The 19,711-nt window shown below is 48.6% G+C and overlaps 1 protein-coding gene across 6 annotated transcripts in view; it reads right to left on the reverse strand.

Moving 5' to 3' along the window:
• ARNT2 (aryl hydrocarbon receptor nuclear translocator 2) overlaps positions 1 to 19,711 on the reverse strand; it is a 214,929-nt gene that overhangs the window by 25,346 nt on the left and 169,872 nt on the right. For all 6 annotated transcript variants that reach the window (XR_005216382.1, XM_037833232.1, XM_037833235.1 and 3 more), the window contains exons 10-12: positions 18,494 to 18,628; positions 16,454 to 16,528; positions 10,251 to 10,402 (exon numbers count right to left, since the gene is read on the reverse strand). Coding sequence is in view for 5 of the 6 variants with exons in the window: in XM_037833232.1 (XP_037689160.1) it covers positions 10,251 to 10,402; positions 16,454 to 16,528; positions 18,494 to 18,628 (362 nt within the window). In the remaining variant the exon portion in view is untranslated. The remainder of the gene's footprint in view (positions 1 to 10,250; positions 10,403 to 16,453; positions 16,529 to 18,493; positions 18,629 to 19,711) is intronic.

The following is a 19,711-nucleotide window of genomic DNA, read 5'->3' on the forward strand; positions in this document are numbered from 1 at the left end:
CACTTCTGACTCGAAGCAACTCGGGCCCAAAGAAAAAGGCTTATTACAGAAATGGCTGCTTTAAGTTCTGAAATATGGAAACTGGGTTACTTTCTAGGGAGAGCTGAGAACTTAAGTTTGGGACAGAATCACGGGGCCCTTTTTTCAACTCTACCTGTAAGAGTGGCAGGCAAAAAAAATTATTAGATGTCATATGTAATCCAAATTAGTATCAAAAGTTCTACCCTGCCCATGAATCAAAGGACATGAGCAGGCAACAGAAGCAAAAATAAACATATTTAATATGCAAGTTTAGGCAAACATTTTCACCATGAAAATAACAAAATAAACACAAATCAAAACCACCCTGAAGTGCAATTTTTCACCTTGAGTTGGTAATGACAAGTTTAACATGGTGGCTTTGTGGTGAAACTACTGTTGCCACACTCTGCTGGAGAAGTGTGTATATATAAAATGCTTTTGGAAAGCGACAACGGCAATCCACGTTAGGAACGGTGAACACGCTCCCCTCTTCCAGGTCGTCACCCTGCTGCTGGGGTGGCACTAAGGAAAACACTCCACGGAAGGAAATATGAGCTCTCCCTGCAGATGTTCATTGTAGAGTTGGCTGTAATAGGGGAGGGACTTTGTAAATTATGGATATTAAATTTACCAAGTGACTATTCCACAAACACTAACAGTAGGCACACTGAAGATTATCTGGAAATATGGGGAGTATGCATGAGAGCACATGAAAGTCCAGCACAAAATGTTCTGCACATTACGGTGATGGCTACGAACCTGACATCTCATGGGGGTGAACAGTCTGAAAAGGCACAGAAAACAGTCTCTCAAGTGGCATTAATTGGAAAGATTAGGGATGTTCATTTCTCATTGTTGATTTTCACTGTCTGTTTTGAAACAAGAACAATCTTCGTGGTCCCTTCTAACCTGTGGTTCAGCTTTTCTCACTCCGGGGAGGCAGCAGGGTCCCACAGAGAAACTGCTCACAGGACAACCCCCCATTCACCCCCGGCCTGAGGTGTTCAACAGGCAGGAAGTGAGGGGAGGGTGAGAGAGGGGGGCAACTTGAGAGCCTGAAGGATGAGCAGGAGGGGAGCCTGCTACTGAGCAGAGGGAAGCCACTCACCGGCAAGGAGAGCAGGTGTGCACGGTGGCGCAGCCAGCACCAGCAGGGAGCAATCCCTGGAGAGAAACCCCCATGAGCTCGTGGCTGGATCACAGCAGCCGGAATTGACAAAAGCTCAGGCCTGGCGAGGATCTGGAGGCTCCCGCTCAGGAGGAGGTGGTGTGGTGAGGCCAATGGGCAGTTCGACATGTGGAAGGCAAGTGAGAAGGACACCTGCATCCACTAAGCATGTGCCCTGGCCCTTTGCCAAGAGCCTGCATTCATTACAACTCACGTGAAGCTCACAACAGACCTTGAAGTAGGTATTTTTGCAACCTCTCGTTACAGGTGAGGAAACTGAGGCCTGGCAATGCTAAATATCTGCAGAACATAGATGATACCCTCAGAAGGGGTGATTAAAGAGGATGCTGCTTAACAGGTGTGGTGGGGCAATAGCAACCCAATGTGGATGGTGAAGAACTCCAGGCTGGTCACAGTGGGAAGCCACCACCACCCTGAAGGGGCAGGGGATGGAGCAGTAGTGGTGAGAGAGGGCTGCCCGCCAGGAGCCTGGCTTAGCGATGCTGCAGCCACTACCCAGCTCAGGGAGGTGGCCAGACCCTCTTTCCTATCCTACTCTCACTCCTGTCTGCAGTCTACCTCTCCCACTGGCAAACTCAGCCAGGAGCCAAAGAGAAAGGGTGCCAATGTGATGCTGTCCCTAAAGGTTAACTTCGACCTCCCTCCCAGGGAGAAGCGTGTGGAGGGCAGAAGCATGTGGAGAGAGGATCTGGAAGGCCAACAGAAATATCCAGCACAACCACCATGCTTGCAGGTAGCAAAGACTGAGCAAGACAGGTCCCATTCCAAGTAATACACTAAAGCAGAGTCACTCACTATCTACTGACTGTTCTTAGGTGATAAAAAGGTAAACAGAATAAGAGGTGGTTTACCCACAGCACCTGATACAGCATTCCCCTGTACTTCATCTCTGACAGGCAACTGGTCAGTGTCTGCTTGACTACCTCCTGTGCTGGGAAGCTCACTACTCTATGAGGCAGCCTGTTCCATTTGCAGACCAAAATAATTATAACAAGTCTGTCCTCGTAATGAGCCCAAATCCACCTCCCTACAACTGTTACTCTGGGTTCTGACTCTTCTCTTTGGAGAAACACAAAATGAATTATAAGTCGTTTTGAAACTCTTTCTTGGTATTCAGAGATGTACATTCTGAATGCGATTTGCTCCTTCCAGCCACGTCTTCCACTTCAAGTGGCCCCTGCCTTGTGCGTGTTCCTTCTGTGTAGAAGACTTAGAAGAGAACTTCAGCTGCAGGGCCTAGGGAAGAGTCTATTTAGAATTAAACCCAGATGAGTTATCCATTCAGGGAACTGTATTGAGTCAAGTGAAGTGTCAAAGCCAAGCCCCGGCCTAGGCACTGGGGACAGAACGCAACTCAGAACCCACGGTCCCTGCACTCATGATGCTGACAGTCTCCGGGGGAAGGAGAAAAGTAGATGAGCAATTGCAGTACAGTGAGTTAGGAGCCATGATGTTGCAAGAATGAGGTTTTCATCTGGGCACACAGTGTGTCGCCTAACCTTGGCAGGAGCCTAGGGAAGAGGATAATGATAAAACCAGAAGCATGTGATTTCCCACCAGGTGCTCTAAGCCCATGCTTCTAAGACCAGCAAAGCCGGAGCATGAAAAAAAGAATTTTCTAAGCAATTTGATATATCAAAAGTTTTAAAAAGGATCAATATGATCATAAATAAAAAAATTAGAACTTTTTTGTATTCTTATTCTTAATTTATGGTTTCGTTTTATTTTGATTTGCATCTTGGGACACCAGTAGCTTTCATTTGCAGCATCTCTAAAATCAGACACACTGATAGTCATGCACTATGTTAGTACTTTGCCAACATTTTTACACGTCTGTAGTATTATTCTCATTTTACAGATAAAGAAACTGAGGCTCAGAGAGTTTAAATGACAGGCCCAGGGCTACAGAGCTAGAATGTGACACATAACAGGATTTGAATCCAGGTCTGACTCATTGTGGACCATGCACTCTTTCCCCATCCTGGGCTGCTGCCCCCGTCCAGGCTAAATGCCCACTACCCTAACAAGGTCTATCACTCCACGCCTCCCATTCTAGAGTCTGGGGTCCTGCAAGACACAGGGTGTGAGAAAAATCTGCTCTCCCTTTCTCTTTCCTTTTTGTGGGATTGGAGTCATGAACTCCCCACGCTGGCAGGAATTTGTGGACCACCCTCCTCCCTTTTCACAAGTTTCCCAGAGCCCAACCTCTGACCCACAAGTGTTTTGCCAGGGAATGTTAAACCACCACTCCCCGCCTCCCTCCCCTGGCTCAGATCCTGTGTGGAGCCCAAGGACAGTCCCTTTGGGAGCGGGCAGAGCCACTGTGGGGGTTGGGCCGCTATGCCCTATTGGGCAGGGGGAGGTGCGGGAGTGGGCCCAAAACCCAGCCGAAGCCACCTGCCCGGCCCCTGCCTAGCGCAGGTTTGGGTTGCATGGAGGAAGGGCACGTGTTTCTAATTTGTAGAAAGGCATGGCGTGGGTCCCTGGCACTAAGCAGGGAGTCTGTTCTCAGTTCTGTTCCCTTCTGGGATCCCAGACCAGAGAAAGCTCCTTTCACTGGGATGTGGAAATAAAGTCTCAAGGTTGCCTGGCAAATCCCCAGGATCCTAACCTCACTTCCTCTGTAGTCTGGACATCAGCATCCCCAACCCACAGCCTCTGGGCTTCTGCTTTCATAGCTGAGGGCATGAAAAAGATGAAGTGCTGACCTACAGGCTGCCCCTACCCTGAGAAGAGGCCTGAGGAGGATTCTCGCACATTTCACAGCAATGGGATAAAAATAAACCTTGGTGTGCTTGCAAATTCCAGCAAGAGAGAAGGCACCGCTGCTCAGGAGAAAGCTGCCCGAGGGCACAAGCGAGGGGACCAGGTGCCCACCGCAGCAGACAGCTGCCCCTCCGTTAGCTGACGGACGGCAGCTGATGATCAGAAGCCAGTGCTCCAGGCCCGGGCCCTGGTTTCCAGTCAGCGCCGCCTCCCTGCGCCTGGGAGGGGCAGGAGCTAGGCAGATGCTGTCAATTATCTCTGAGGCTCCCTAGACAAAGGATTTTTACACAGCCTGAGTAAGTGAGCAAGAAGTCATTAGGGGGAATTTCAGAGGCAGCGCATAACTGGGCCCCTGGGAGTAAGGGGAAACTGCTTGGAGGCATCGCGAGGGCTCCGGGAACTCAGATGACCAGAGGAAGGCTAGTAAGACGAACCGCTGGTTGAGCACCCTCTGCATGACTGTGTGCTGGGCTTGGATCATATGGTTTCTCGAAGGATTCCTATCTCAACACTGGGAGAAAGCAGTTGTAAACCAATTTATAGCTAAAGGGAGCTGAGGCTTTAGGAGGTTAAATGACTTGCCCAAAGACACACAGCCCATAGATGCAAGGCCAGGACACAGTCCCAGGTGATCTGGCTCCAAAGCCCACTCCCTTAGTGGAGATGGTGTTCTGCCCAGATACCAGCTCCCTGAAGCTGAAGACTCGGGTGTTTCTGTGTGTTTTGAGGGTACCTGATCCCACTCCCCAGACCCACACGCCCATGGGAAGCGTGACTTCCAACCCCTCACCCCACCGATATCCTCTAAGCTTGCCATCCAGAGTTGGAAGGCACTGATACCGACTCTCAACAGTGTATGCCTCCCTCCTGAGTGCACCCTCCTTCCCCGCTCAGCCTGGGTGGCTTTCAAGCTGACCCGATCCGATGCTCTGGGTGTGGTGGATTTCCTACTCCCCCGCAGGCAAGCCCTCCTCCTCAGCGGAGGCCTCGCTGTCCCCAGATGGGCCATGGGAAACCCCTCCTCCCCTCTCTCCCTTCCTTCTTTCCTTTCTTTCCTTCCAGGCTCTGAAAAAGATGCTGGAGGTACAGAGATCAGTAAGACACAGTAGCTGGTCTAGAGAGGAGACAAGCAAACAGAGTGATACGGGATGAACATTAGACCAGACGCACTGAGATGGCAGAGGAGCAGGTGAGGAGCCCCATGTGTGTCCTCATGCCTATGCAGGATGGGGAGGTTGTTGGGGAATGCTTTATAGAGGAAATAAGATTTGAGCTGAGCCCTGAAAGAGGATGAGTTCTCCAGGCTCAAAGGGGAAGGAATTCCAGGCAGAGGGAACAGCATGTACAAAGGTATCGAGGAGTAAGGGGAAGAACCAAGTGTAAGTTCAGTGTGTTTGGAGCACAGAACACATGGAGGAAAGAGGCTGGTGATATGAGACAAAGCAGGTGAGAGAATACAGTGAAGGACTCAGAGTGCCTGTTTGGGGGTTGGAATTTATTTCCTCAGGGACAGAGAGCGGTGAGGTTCTGTGTTTTAGAGAGAGGGCTCCTTGGACCACGGAGGTCGGCTCAGCTGCGGTCAGACTGAAGGCAGGGGGTGCCTCGTTAGGAAGAGAGCCCAGTGATCACTTGGGAGATGGGGAAGGCCTCCCCAAGGGCATGGCAGAGGAGGCAGAGGCGGGGAGAAGGATGACAGAACCACAGAGAGAACCTGTGACTGACTGTCTACAGTGGGTGATTGAAAGGGAGGAGCCCAGGACAACTCCCAGGTTTGGGGCGGGGTATTTGAGCCCCTTACTAGCTCTAAGTTCTGCAGAGTCCAGGAAGGTAACTTCCTATAACTTCTCTTGTACCCACATTTACTCCCTGCCTCCTGCCCACTACCCAGCCAGCTGGGCTGGGCATGAAGCAGGTAATCACCAAACACTCCTGGATGGCTGAGCAGCTTGGAGAGATGGCAAACCTGACTCTGAGCCTGGGAGAACCCCCACAACAGCACAACAAGTAGCTGTAGTTATGAAAATCTACAAAGGTTTTGGAATGGCGCTTTCTCAGGAAACAGAGCTCAGCCTGTGCGAACGCAAAGGGGATAACTTCAGATGACTCCCATAAACAGATTTTGGAAATGAAGAAAGCACAGCGGGGAGGTTGTGCAGATGTAAAAACACTGAATGACTCAGGCTCAGAAACAGCCCACAACTTGTCCACAAAAACAAGTGTCGACCCCAAATGCCAGAGACATGGGCAGTATTCAAAGTTGTACAACCAGCATGTTAAGTAAGAGTCTGCGTTCTTCTGGATTCCGTTCTGCACTGACATAATAGGAAAAAATGCAGGGGTGAAAAAGAGGCCTTCTTTTCAGCAGTGTCACACAAATGCTAAACATTAGATACTGAATTTCTCCAGGAAGTTTCTTTTGGATGCTCTTGACTGAATGCAACCGAAGGCACGATTCCACCCCCCTACCCCACCCTCCCACCCAGGCCCAGCCTCCTGCTGCTGGCAAAGCTAAGCCTCAGGAACTCAAAAAAGGGCTGGCCTGTTCTCATCCACAGTTAACACTGCCCTCTACAGTCCACAGTGCACTTTTCCAGCTGTCTTTACCAGTTGAAGACCCTTCTGTTCAGAGGCTACTAGAGTCAGGTTTCTGGATGTAAGTCTGGGTCCCCAAGGGACACGCTGATCCGATGGAACTTCAGGGAGCTGCCAAGAGTAATCATCCTGGGAAAACATGTAGGGACACCCCTTTATGGAATGATTTTTTCTATTTTGGCAGTGCTGTCTAACCTTCAGAAAGAGAAATGAAAACCCCTGTTGGGGACTGGCTTGAGAAGGTGCTCTTTATTTCCTGCAAGGCCCCACTGCAGCACTGCCTCCTTGTGTGCTTTCTCTGAGGCCCTGGGTGTTTGGTCTCTGAGCCTCCCTCTGGCCCTTCTCATGCTCTCCGTGGCCTTACAGGCAGGACCATAACGAGGACCTTGAACCTACCTGACACCCGCTGCAGGCCTGGGCCCTTCAAGGTGTTCGGTGAGTAGCTGATGCACTGCACTTAGTTCTCAACAAAAACATTCAATTTTGACAGCTGAAGCTTGTACAAATGAAATGAATGAAATGAATGAAGGAGGACAAAAATTTTAAAAATACCAGAAACCTAGAAAAGGGGCGCTTCAGTCCCTGAAGGGGAGCTCTTGTGATGCAAACCTAGAGCACTCCATTGGGACCCCAGCCTGGGACACGCTCTCTATTGCAGCGTCACCGACAGGAGGGACTTGTCACTGGCTGTTCCCATTACCCTTGATGCTTCTGTCTCATCAACTGAGAACCCCTAGTGTGTGCCAGGCTCCATGGCCATGGCTGTGAAAGTGACTGGGAAAGAGAAACAGCACAAGTGTGGAAAAGGAGGAGAGGAGGTGAGCGGGACACATGGAAGAGAATATAACAGGAGGTACCCTCCTTAGGAATCAGTCATTTTTTTGGTATCTAAAAATCCGGACTTCTAGAATAGTGCCCTGACTCTGAATGGGTGATGTGCTCAACCATGTCCTGGCTTCCAGCACAAGCAGCCCGGTGTGACTGCAGAGGGGCCTGTGACGGGATGTATGAGCCTGGGACAAACCCTGGGCTTGAGCAGATGACAAGCAGATTGGCGCTGGCATTTTCCTCCTGTGCCCACTCCCGACCCAGTCTCCATGGGGCAGTCAGCACACCCTGTTACCTTGGCCCCCAACTCAAAGAGCTCCTGAAAGGGAGGCTTATGCACAATTCTCTCTGTGCCCCATTTGCTGAATAACGTAAAAGTAGTGGGTTACTGAGCTCTGTGCTTCTGTCTCTTACTCGTGTTACTCAAGCTTCTGCTGTTTTCTTCAAGGCCAGTGCCAGACACTAGAGGATACCTCCCTGCTTCCTGAGTGAAGAAACCCCCTTCCCAAGTGGGAGAAATAAAACACTTAATTTCACCAAGGTTACCCAGCAGTGAATAAACTCAGATGTAGAAAAAATAAAGTGTAAGCTATCTTTTGCACATGTGGCTCTGTCTTGTTATATGTGTTCCCCCATACAAGTATCCAAGAAAGTCCTGACTAGAAACCAGAGGTAGAAGAAGAATCAGAGGACCAAGTAAGCCAAAGGAGTAGATGTAAAGAAAGAGAATTGGCCAGACAGACAGTTTGGGGAGAACGACCAGTGAGAACAAATGATTGCACGTGGGTCACTGGAGGCTGCTGAGAGAGCAATTTCAATATGATTGTGGACACAAGTCAGAGCGTAAGGGGCAAGATGAATAGGGAAGTCGGAGGCACCACAGAGACACACAGCAGGGCCAGGCAGGAGAGAAGGATCTGGAGGATGGGCAAGACAAGGGTTTCCAAGGCCAGGGAGTTGTATGCCTATTTGAAGGCCATGGAAAGAGCTCATGGAAATGGACAAGAAGTGAGGGCCATGGGAGGTAGAGGATGTGTGGGGAGCTAGGAAGAAAGTTAAGGGCTTCACCTGGGAGGAGTTCCTGCCAGAGGCCAGAAAAGGAGAAGGACAGAGGGGGACTGAGACATATACTCTCACACACAGGCAGAGGTTCATGAGGAGTGTTCTGGCTTGGAAGGCAAGATTATCTGCCCAGAGAAGGGAGTGGGGCCATGGACTTAAGAAAACCAAAGATGATCTGGGGCAGCTTGTAAGAAGCAACCCAAGAAACTGTGAAGCAGCTGCAAGAGGTGGCAAGGTTGATAATATTGTTGATAAAAACATCAATAATATCCCTTGCAGATCTTGTTTACCAAGTGCCAACTCTGTGCCTGGTATGCTAGAGTGCTTCACATGCAATATCTATACGCAGACTCTACATAAACTCTATGATTCTGGGAGAGTAGGTACTGTTATTCCCCCCATTTTACAGATGACGCAGCTGAGGCTTTGAAAAAGAAGGTGATTTGCCCAGTTGGGAGCTGGGATTGAAATCCAGGTCGTCTGGCCATGGAGCCTACACTTTTGTCCTCACCCTCTGCAGGCATCTTGTGTGAACCCGTCTGTCAAGCTGTGCCTCGTGGCCCAGAAGCAGGGGCCGAGGCTGAGCACACACAGGGTGGTACTACCTGGAAAGGAGGCTGCTTTGTGGTGGCAGCTGGCCCAGGTGGTCCCAAATACAAGGAGCTCAGATATGGCAACAAGGGGCAGGACTTGGCAAGTACTGAGGGCACCACGAGGAAATGTGATTGCCTGGAGCTTCAGTCCCCTGGGCAGCTGCTGAGAAGAGGGGTCAGCAGGTGAGGGGGCTGGGAACAGACCACACTGACTGTGTTGAAGCGGGGAAGATAGAAGGCAGTGAGAGTCAGGGACCAGAAACAAAAGGACCGCTCTCATGACATCACCTCACCTCCCAGCCCTGCAGGGCCCGGCCTCCTGACTCTCTAGACACGGCTTGGGTATGCTCGTGTATATTTGGGTATCATTTTCCCTTTGTCTTTGCTGGTTCTTTAGACTTGATTTCCTTGAGACCAAATCCAGAGAAGAGGAGTGACCTGCCCAAGGTCATACACACTGTTCTGGGAGGTGATTTCAGCGTCTGGACCATATTGAGGAGCCTGACCCCATTTAATCTTCATGACAACCCGATAACGTGGGGATTATCACTCGGTTTCACAGTTGAGGAGGTGAAGGCTAAGAGATGAAGGAACTCGCCCAAGGTCACAAGCTGGGAAATGGTGGGACCAAGACTGGAGTCTAAATCCATCTGCTAACACACAAGAGGGACAGGAGTGGTGCAGCCAGCGGGGGCTCTGGGATCCTCAGGCTCTGGGCAGGGAGGAATGCTTCCCTGCATTCCCCCTGCCCTCAGGATCTCACACTGCCAAGAGGCTCAGCCTCACTTTCCCACCCTGGCTTCAGCAGGACCAAGGAACCAGGTGCAAGCAGCTGCTCCACCAGGAACAGGGGGTATGCCAGGCAGAACCCCCACTCTGCTGGGCTTGTGCTCAGGGTGAGAAAAAGAGGAGCAGAAGCCAGAGCACCTGGCCCTGCCTGTGGTGAGGGGAACGGAGTGTCATGGGGGTCTCCACTTGACCCTCTCAGTTCTTTCAAATGGGGAGGGAATAGAGATGTGGAAACATGGGAGAGAGGCAGGGACAGGGTCCACAGTCTCCCCTATTCTTGGTCCTTCCCTGCAGGGATTTCCAGTTGCAGTTGAGTCTACAGGAAGAAAATCACCCCGAAATGAAACCGCCAGCTCTGGACTCAAGAAAAGGCACTGAGATCCCGCAAAGGGCAAAGGCCGAGTACGTACTTGACGTTGGTATTGGTGCAGATGATGTACTCGATCTCGTCAGAGTAGGGGTTCTGGAATGTGAAGCTGCTGGTGCGGATCAACATCCACTCCCGGTTCTTGGTGCGAAATCGATACATGACCGACAGGACTTGGCCTTTCAGCTTAACCACCTGAGAAAACATTTGGAGAAGGAAGTCAGTGGGAGGAAGGAGGTGCCAGACAGAAGGCCAGGGCAGCACAGGCAGTGCTCTCGGTCACACAAGGGCCAGCGGGACCTCAGAATAGGGGCATTGTGGCTACGGGAGAGCGGGAGACAGAAGGCAAGTGAGCCTAGTAAAGCCATGGGAACCCCTCTGTCCACTGCCTCCTTGAAACGGCACTACAGTTGGATCATTCTGTCCCCACTATGGGAGAAATCAACCAGTACACGCCTGCTTTACAGCTGGACTTTTTAGCTTTTACAAATCAGATCATGAAAACTCTACAAGTTGGGGTATTTCTGTTTTTGCCTTGGCTGCTAATATATGCTGGGTTTGGTGCCAGGGCCCCCAGAAGCTATTATCTAACTCAGTTATGAAGTCATACTGTATTCATGAATTTATTGCTTCATACCTCACCTTAAACAATTCTTAACCTCTGTTTAACTTTGCAGATTGGGTCAAATAAACACTCTGGGAGAAGATATAGTAAAATGATAAATTGGTATGCACTACCAATTGTAAATAAATACCTACTACTACTTTTATGTTGCAGTCTAGTTTCCAAAATACTTTCAAATGCATTATCCCAGGTATATCTTCACAAGAGTTTGGTGGGGTGAGCTTTATTCATTACAGATGATAATACTGTGACTCAGAGAGATTAAATAAGTTGCCCAAGATCAGAGAGCCTTGGTGGAGAAGCTGAAGTAGAAACCAAGGTCTTACATCCAAATCACAAGCTTGTCTCTTTCTCGATTCACAGCTCAGTTTTTTGTTCTGTGTAGACAAACATACACACACTCAGACATATACACACCATGCACGTTCAGAAATACAAAGATGTGCAGAAGGAAGCATTTGGGGCTAAAGCATAAGGAGAAGAGGGAGAAAAGATAGAAGTGACTGGTGGGTCCCAGCTGGGGATGTTATTATACCCCCAGGATAAAACAGGGTGAACAGGTTCTCCTCCCGTGGGCACGTGCAGACCATTGGGTCCTGGGGCTGGTGGGATGGAGAGGCCCTGGGCCCACGGCAGCCGGGCTGGCCCAACTGGGAGGCCACAGGGTGATCAGAGGTAAGAACAAGGCCCTGGTTCCAGGTGTCAGACATGGCCTGGCTTCCCCTCTCCCAAGGCCCATTGCACGTGGAGTCTCTTCCCTGTTTAACATCTGTGGTCTCTATTGGCCTGCGTGCAGCAGGGGGGCACTCGGTATCCTGCCCCATAGCCTGTGCTGCCACAGAGCAGACACCCCATGCAGGGGCCTATTGGCCCCAAGTCCTGGGCTGATGCATTGGGGGTGACTGTCATCTTTCTGGGTGGCCCCACTCAGGGGGAAGCCAGAAGAGATCAAGGCCTGATGATGTCAGATAAGGCTCCCTGGTGGGAAATCCTCGAGTGACAAATAAGCCACACCAAGAGCTCAAGGAGGGTGGGAGGCCTTTCCTGGCAGCACATGTGAGGAGGGAAGCTGTGGGGTCAGGCAAGGCTGCGATGCTCAGGGGTTGCTGCCTGACAGCAAATCTGTAGCCCCGGAACCAAGGATGCAGGAAACCTAGCTCCATCCTCAGAGGGGCTGGAGGACAAGGCCATGTTCCCCTCAGGTCAGCATCTGAGAAGTCCATGGGGGACACTTCCATGCCTACGCAAAATACAGGGGGAAGAGGCAGCCACTTTCCACGTTTAGAGACACATCTTCTGCACTCTGAAGGAGTGTAGGTGGGGAGCCTTTTGATTTTTCTTCTAACTAGAATGTCTGAGATGGTGCAAAATTTTTCAACTCCATGGAACCAACACGTGCCAGGCACCAGCTGTGTGCAGAGCACGACCCCTGGAGCTGCAGCTAAAGAATAAAGGAGGGGGAACGACAGTTTGGTGCCCTCCTAGCTGCCACATTATGTGCTAAGTACCTTATAACAGCACTTTGTGTATCTGGAAACTGAACATAAAAGAAGTTAAATATCCTGTGCAAGGCCTCAAGACTCAGGAGCGGCAGAGCCCAGATCTGATCCCAGATCTGCCTAACCCCAATGCCGCTGTCTTATTGTCTTTTCATGAATCTCCATAGCCAAGGCAGACTCCCTGCCCCAAGGAGCTTCTCATCTAGCAGAGGCAAGAGATACGTAGCAAACTGTTACCCAGAGGGAAGGTGCCAAACACTGCTACAAACCTCTAAGTGTTCCAGGGCTACAAGGCGGATGAGGAGACAGCCTGTGGCTGGGATCCAGAAAAGGTTCCAGAAGGGAGATGGGTTTGGAAGATACTTTGGAGGGTGGGCAAAATGTTGCTAAGTGAAGCTGTGCGGGGAAGGCTCCCCTGGCAGAAGGCATGGCACAAGCCAATGTCTGAGGCTGGACACTGCAGGGAAGGCAGTGCCTGCAACTCAGTGTAGTAGGACCAGGGTGATGCATCCAACCTTGCTTAATTCAAGTGCAAAGCTGATACAGAAGATCACAAAGACCAGGCATAAGACCCAGCCTAGCTGTACACAAAAACAGCTTCCTCCCTCATCATCATCATCACTATCATCATCTTGGAAGGCATCTGAGCAGAGAGGAGGGAGAAGTGATGGGAGTCTGCTTTACATCTCACTGGCTTTGACCCTCCATTTGACTTCTAGGTAAACTGTGGCCCAGAGAGGGACCCGAGAACAGAACATAAGCTTCCCAGGCCCTAGCCCTGTACATTGTCACCCCACCACACTCAAATCCCTCACAGAGCCAATCACACTCTGAGGGTCTCACGTCTGGGCCATTCGAATGCTTTTGTTTAAATCTGGAGATCAAGAACTCACTTTTAGCTGACCCCATGTGCTTCTGCATAAATAAGCCACTTCCCTTTATCAACATTTGTCTCCCATCCAGCCCACCAGTGGCCACAGCCCAAAGAACACAAGCATGGGGCCAAGGCCGGCGTGCTCTAGGATGTCCCTGTGGCTGCTCGGCTGCTGCCCGCTGAGCCCTGTATCCGGGGCCAGGGCTGCTGGCTCTCAAGCGCTGCTGCCTTGGCTTCTAACTCTTGCCTCAGGAATGAGGTGGCTGCTCACAGGGCAAGATGTACTTAAGCTAAACACTGGGGTGGAATCAGATATTAAATTACTTCTGTTTCTTTTCAAAGCCAGCCAGGTCCTGACAATGTCAGCAGAACATTCTGTCAGATGTAGGGGCCTGTGTGTGGGTTGTGGTGTTGAGAGTGGATGCTCTGGGGGGAGGCAGGCCTGAGCTCCAACCCCAGTTCTGTTTCCATTTTGCTGTGTGATGTGGGCCAGCTACCGAACCTCTCTGAGTCCCAGTGTCCACTGTGAAAAGGGGAGATGACAACACTTACTGTGTAGGGTTGAGGATTACATAAGATATGGGACACCAGACAGTCTGCCTAGTGGCCAGGCATGTGCTGTGGGCACAGACACTGCTAGGGCATCGTTCCCACATACCCAGAAAAATGAAGCCAACTGACTCGCACCTGAGTAAACTAGGCTGATGCAAAATTTATAATTCCCACACATTTAGCAAAGATAAGGCATAAAAAATATAACCTTGAAATGTTTAACCATTCTAATTTCATGTTTTTCCAAAATAAAATCCACCTTAGGGTAATGATCATTTAGACTTCTTTATTAAATGCCACCCATATGCCAGATTCCACACTAGAGGGTAGATATAATGGTGACAAGCTAAGATGCTGGCTGCAGGGAGCTTACATTTTAGTAGAGGAGATGGGAAAAAGAAAAGCTCAAGTCAATGGACACATAAGTAAAACGATTAAAAACTAGGAGAGCAGTGAAGGAAAAACAAGGACTGAGAAGGAGGCTGGGGGCCTTTCTTAGCCTTTCTTAGCCAGGGGGGTCATAAGTGGTATCTCTGAGATGACATGAGTTGAAACCTAAAGGATAAGAAAGTATCAGTCATGTAAAGAGTGAGGGAAAAGCATTCTGGTCAGAGGGAACAGCACCCGCAAAGGCCCTGAGATGGGAGAAAGCATGATGTGTTTAAGGAACTAGAAGAAGGCCAGTGCGCCTGCAGTGTAGTGCACGAGGATGGGATGGAGCGAGGCTGGGTTCATGCAGGGCATGCAGCCAGGCCGAGGAGCTTGCATTCTATTTTAAGATGCTGGAAAACCACTGGCAGGTGTTAGGTACAGATGTAGCAAACACTGAATTTATGCTTTAAGAATGGCTTGGAGTGGGACGATTAAAGCAGGAGACCAGTAAGGAGAGCACTGCAATAGTCAAAATGAGAGATGGGGGTGGCCTGGTCCAAGTTGGTGGGAATGAGGAGTGGGCTGCAGGTACATTTTGGAGGTGTACTAGAAGGACTTGTGAATGGCAGGATGTGGGGCATGAGACGAAGAGAAGAGTGAAGGATGTTTCTTGGTTTCTGGCCTGAGCAACCAGGTGGATGGTGGTGTGTGAGAGATCGGGGGGCTGTGCGGGAAGAAGCAAGCCTTCTGTCTTGAAGGTCACTGGACATTCAAGTGGAGGGTGAAGCAGGTGTGGAGCTTAAGGGGCGGTCTGGATTGGAGTCGCCTGGCCAATGGGTAGAACCACCTAGGGAGGTATGATGGAGAGAAAAGAAAACAAGGCAGCCAAGGACAGAGCCCTGGGCAGCATGCCTCCTAGAAATTGGGGAGAAGACAGGAACCAGCAAAAGAGCCTGAGAAGGAGCTTCCAGAGAGGTGGGAGGAAACCCAGGAGTGGGAGATGTTTCAGAAGAAAAGAGCAGAGCACGCAGGGAGCAGGAAGGTTAAGAGATCTGCCCACATGATGGCACAGGAGTGGAGTGCCATGTCTATCGTGCAGACACAGCAGTGCCTTCCATACAAGAGCTTGGCTGTGGGAGAGGTTTGTTCTGAAACACTTGTAAAGCAGGTCAAGCATTTTGTTCTCTCAGATGAATGACAAAATATCATCCACTTTTAAAAAGTAACTCAAAGGCCCCCTTTCGTGCAGCACTGCTCATTCCATTCTTTGCTAGAGCTGAAGCGAGTTCTCAGAGGAAGTGTGTTCCCTCTCTCCCCAGACTCGGGGGATGACAAGTCCTCAGTTTGAATCCTGGTTCTGTCACTCATTAATTGTGTAACCTTAAGGCACTTTTCCTTCATTTAGCCTCACCTGTCAAACGAGGATAATCATGTACCTCTTATGCGTGTTGTGAGGATTCAGTAAGGCTGTGCACGTAAAAGGTTTCCCCGGTGCCTGATGCATTGCTGATGCTGCAGGTATGGGGTGGGCATCCTCGCAGGCTTCCAAGGGGCAGGCTAAATCCTCTCTCTCCCTCACCGTGTCTGTCCAAACCATCACTAACCCAAGAGCAGTCTCCTTAAGTTGCCTCCTATTTTTAATTGTCACTTGCTCCTGCCTTGTTTCCAAACCCATCACCTCTTTCCTGGGCAATTTAAACAGCTTCCTGACTCATCCTTGTTCCAAGGTATTTCCCACATCTGTCTATCCTGCACATTTGGGCTGCCAAAGTTGCTTTCCAAAAACAATGCTCTGCTTAAAATCTGTAAAGGAATCCTCACTTACCCTCAAATAATTCAGGAGTTATTTCAAATTCCTTAGCCTGGCATACAGGTCCTTCATCATTTGGCCTCACCAGCCTCATTGTTCACCACTGCTCACCACCTCCCCCCAGGGTGGCTAGTCCACTGCAGCCAGAAGGAAACGGGTATCCTTCTCCCCAGGCCACGTTCTTTGCATACCTGGATGTTGGCCCCTCAGTCTAGAATGTTCTCTCGATTCTTCTGTTGGAAAGCCGATGTGCATCCTTTAAAAACTGGAATAGTTTCCTCTGCTGGGAACTGTTTCTGACGTTAAGTCCTCGGTGCTCTGGGGCACTGTTTTCCATGACTCTGTAGTGCCCTTATCTCACCATGTATAACCACTTCCGGATGTGCCTGCCCTCCCCCCCTCAGGGCAGGGCCATGAGGATGCTTTAGACGGGCTCCTGCAGCCTGCCTGGCCCCCAGGCCCCGGGGTCTGCAGCCACACCTGCCCATACCCAGGCTGTGGGCGTCGGCGGTACCTGCTGAAAGCTCTCACGCAGGTGGCTCTGATCCTCAGGGTGGCAGAACTCCAAAATGTCCTTTCCCAGTAGATCCTAGATGAAACAGATAAGCTTTAAAAACCCCAAGTTCCACTTTCCCGTATTTACATACTCGCTGTTGGACAGCAGTGTTCAGGCACACCCCCTTCTGCTCATCTCTTTCAGCTTGTCCTGCTATAGGGAAAAAAGTGGATGCAAATTTTCCCTTGGAGTGATCATGGAACTGGCTCCCTGGTATCCACTCTGAGTTCTTTTGGCCACTCCATATTAATTTCTAATTTTGTTAAGGCACTAGATCAGCAGCTTCAGAATCCAATTTTGTATTTGCCCTGGAGAGGTAAGCTATAATAAACATATTTTAATAAACAGAAAAAGAAAGCAAACTGATAGCATGAGGACAGATGTGAAAATTGGAATTGTTTAAATGTGGAAACTGTAGCTCCCTTGCGGCTGAAGAAATGCTGTTATCATAAAATAGCTGTATTTGTTAAAAGCCTGTTTACTATCTACCTTCTCTAGTCTATGTTTTATTCAAAGGACCCAGCATTAACCCAAAACAAAGTGTGTTTCAGAATGAAACAGAGCAGAATAAGATAAACATCAAAAGGCAGCGCCAACTGTGTTATAGGAAACTGGCCCAAGTGGAAGTGTCTTAAACAGCAAAGGATTTAAACTGAGTCACTGATCAGAACCAAGATCAGCAAATGGCCTAAGTGTGAGCTGACACCGACAGTGGAGATGAAGCTTATCTTCATGCCAAGGAGATTTCAGATGTTTGCAGGAGGTGCTGGTGGATAAATGGGTCTGGTTGGGACTATAATGCCCTTGAAGGTTATGGTGAATTTGGAAATGGATGAATTTTCCTTTTATTCTGTCCAAGAATCTCAAGATTTGCATGAACAAGAGATGTAGAATTACATGATTACATGAAGGGTTCCAATATTTCCTGGTTTGGACTGTTTCTAGTTCATGTGAAAAAAATACTCAAATCAACTTTGTCCCTCAGTACAAATATCTTTGTCTCTCTCTATTTTAAAAATGCTTTTTATTTTGAAAGAAATTTAAATCCACAGAATGGTAGAAAGAACAGTACAATAAACACGTGTATATCCTCTACCTAGATTCAACAATTGTCAACATGTTGCCATTTTTGCATTTTCTTTCTCTTTCAAATATATTTAATGTATACTCAAATTTCTTGCTGAACCATGTGAAAGTAAGTTGCAGACATCATAAAGCTTCTCCCTTATGTACTTTTGCATGTACTTCATAAAAAATATTATCTTACAAAATTATAATAACCTATTATCACATCTAAGAACATCAATAATTATTCCATAAAATTACCCAATATTCTGCCCATAATAACACGGCCTCAATAGTCTCTTGAATGTTTTTTCTAGCTATATGTCTTTGGGCTCAGATTCCAGTTAAGACTCTTACATTGCATATAGTTGTTTTATCTCTTTGGTTTCTCTTATTCTGGAATAATCTCTCCTGCCTCTTTGTGTTTCTCATAATACTGGCTTTTTAATAAGAGTTTGGAATAAAGATCTGAAGAGGCATCCTCTGTAAGAGGGTTTCCAAATACATCTGAGAAACAAGGGATTAGGTAAAATTAAGTGGGCATCTTTCCTGCAAGACTCTTCCGAGTCTTTTACATGTTAATGTGCTTTGTAAGTTTCCAAGAAGGAGAGTCCCTATTTCATGTTTATCAAAATTAATCAATCAGAGAGCCCATTTAAAGTGGAGCATCTTACTTCTAGTTTGTGAAAAATAAGTTAGAGAAACAGAATGGCTGGGGCAAAGAATGAAGAATTAGTTTTAGGTGGTGCAGTTGCCCATAATGTCCTTTGTTGCTTTGGAAGGATGTCACTCTCTTCAGGCAGGGCAGATGAATTTTCATGCTACATCTCCTTATATTATCACTGCGTTCTATCTAGAGCAAATTAGAAAAGTACTTCTTAAAGTAAGTTAAATCTCTCGCCAACTACCACGAGCCCAAAATTATCCACAGACCTGAGGCTGGTAGCCAATCACACTGATGCATCTTGGATCCACAAATGTGATGATTCCATCAGAGTTATGCCGGGATAAGAACTCCGTGGGCACCGACATCCCATTCATGTCCATGCACACAGGAGAGCTAGTCACCTGCAATGGGGCAAAATCCATGGTTGAGGGGATGTTGGCAGAGATGCAGACAGAGAATGGAAAAAATCATGTTGATATAATTTTCACAGATCCTTCTGTGTCATCAGTACAAGTCTCAAGTGTTCAAATAGCCCTGGTCTGCCTCTGACTAAGTATGGAATACGAGCCTCTTGCTTTACATTTCTGAGCCTCATTTTCCTTATCAGTCAATGGGAATAATGAAACCTCAATTTCATAGGGTGGTTGTGAGGTTCAAGAGAGATACTGCATGTTAAAATGCCTGGCATGCAGTTGGTGCTCAAAACATGTTGATACCCATCCTTTCTTCCACCTTCCCTTTACTAACAAGGATGGCAAATAAGCCTAAAGGCACTGGTCAAAATATTTGGGAAGTATACATTGTGAACTGAATTTACTCAAGTATTCTTTCTTCACCCATCAGCAAGGAACACTCATTGTTTGTCATACATGAACCAAACTGCTTATCATTTGTCTGAAAATGTCCCAGGAAACCAGGGACATAAAAGATGAGTGTTCTCTGAACTTATCTGTTATGTTGCCCCTCTTTAGCATGGAGAAGACTCAAAGCCTTAAAGAGGTGAACAGGCCAACTGACTGAGTGGCTACTGGGTGTGTCCAACGTTGTGCAGGGGGTTTACATACATTGTCTCTATTAAACATATTTAATTCCCACAACAAACAAGACATGTTTGCTGCCATTGAGGAGCTTGCAGTTGAGTAGGGGACCAAGCATATACTCCACATCTATAAGACAGTGAAAGAATGGCAACTGATTGGACATCCTCACCTGGACTGGTGTTGATGTTGTCATAAACATTGGGACTGGAGGTTTGATGTGCTGAGCCCTCGAGCAAGGGACTTGCCCTTATGAAGCTCATTACCACAAAGGAGAGTCTAAAGTTGTACGTAATGGTGCCGAAGATTCTCCCCGAGTACCTCTTTGTTGCTCAGATGTGGCCCTCTCTCTCTCTAACTGAGCCATCTCGACAGGCGAACTTGCTGCCCTCCCCTCTATGTGGGACCCGACTCCCAGGGGTGTAAATCTCCCTGGCAACGCAGAGT

The sequence above is a fragment of the Choloepus didactylus genome, chromosome 4 (genome assembly GCF_015220235.1).
Source record: "Choloepus didactylus isolate mChoDid1 chromosome 4, mChoDid1.pri, whole genome shotgun sequence".
In the NCBI taxonomy this organism is placed as follows: Eukaryota; Metazoa; Chordata; class Mammalia; order Pilosa; family Megalonychidae; genus Choloepus; species Choloepus didactylus.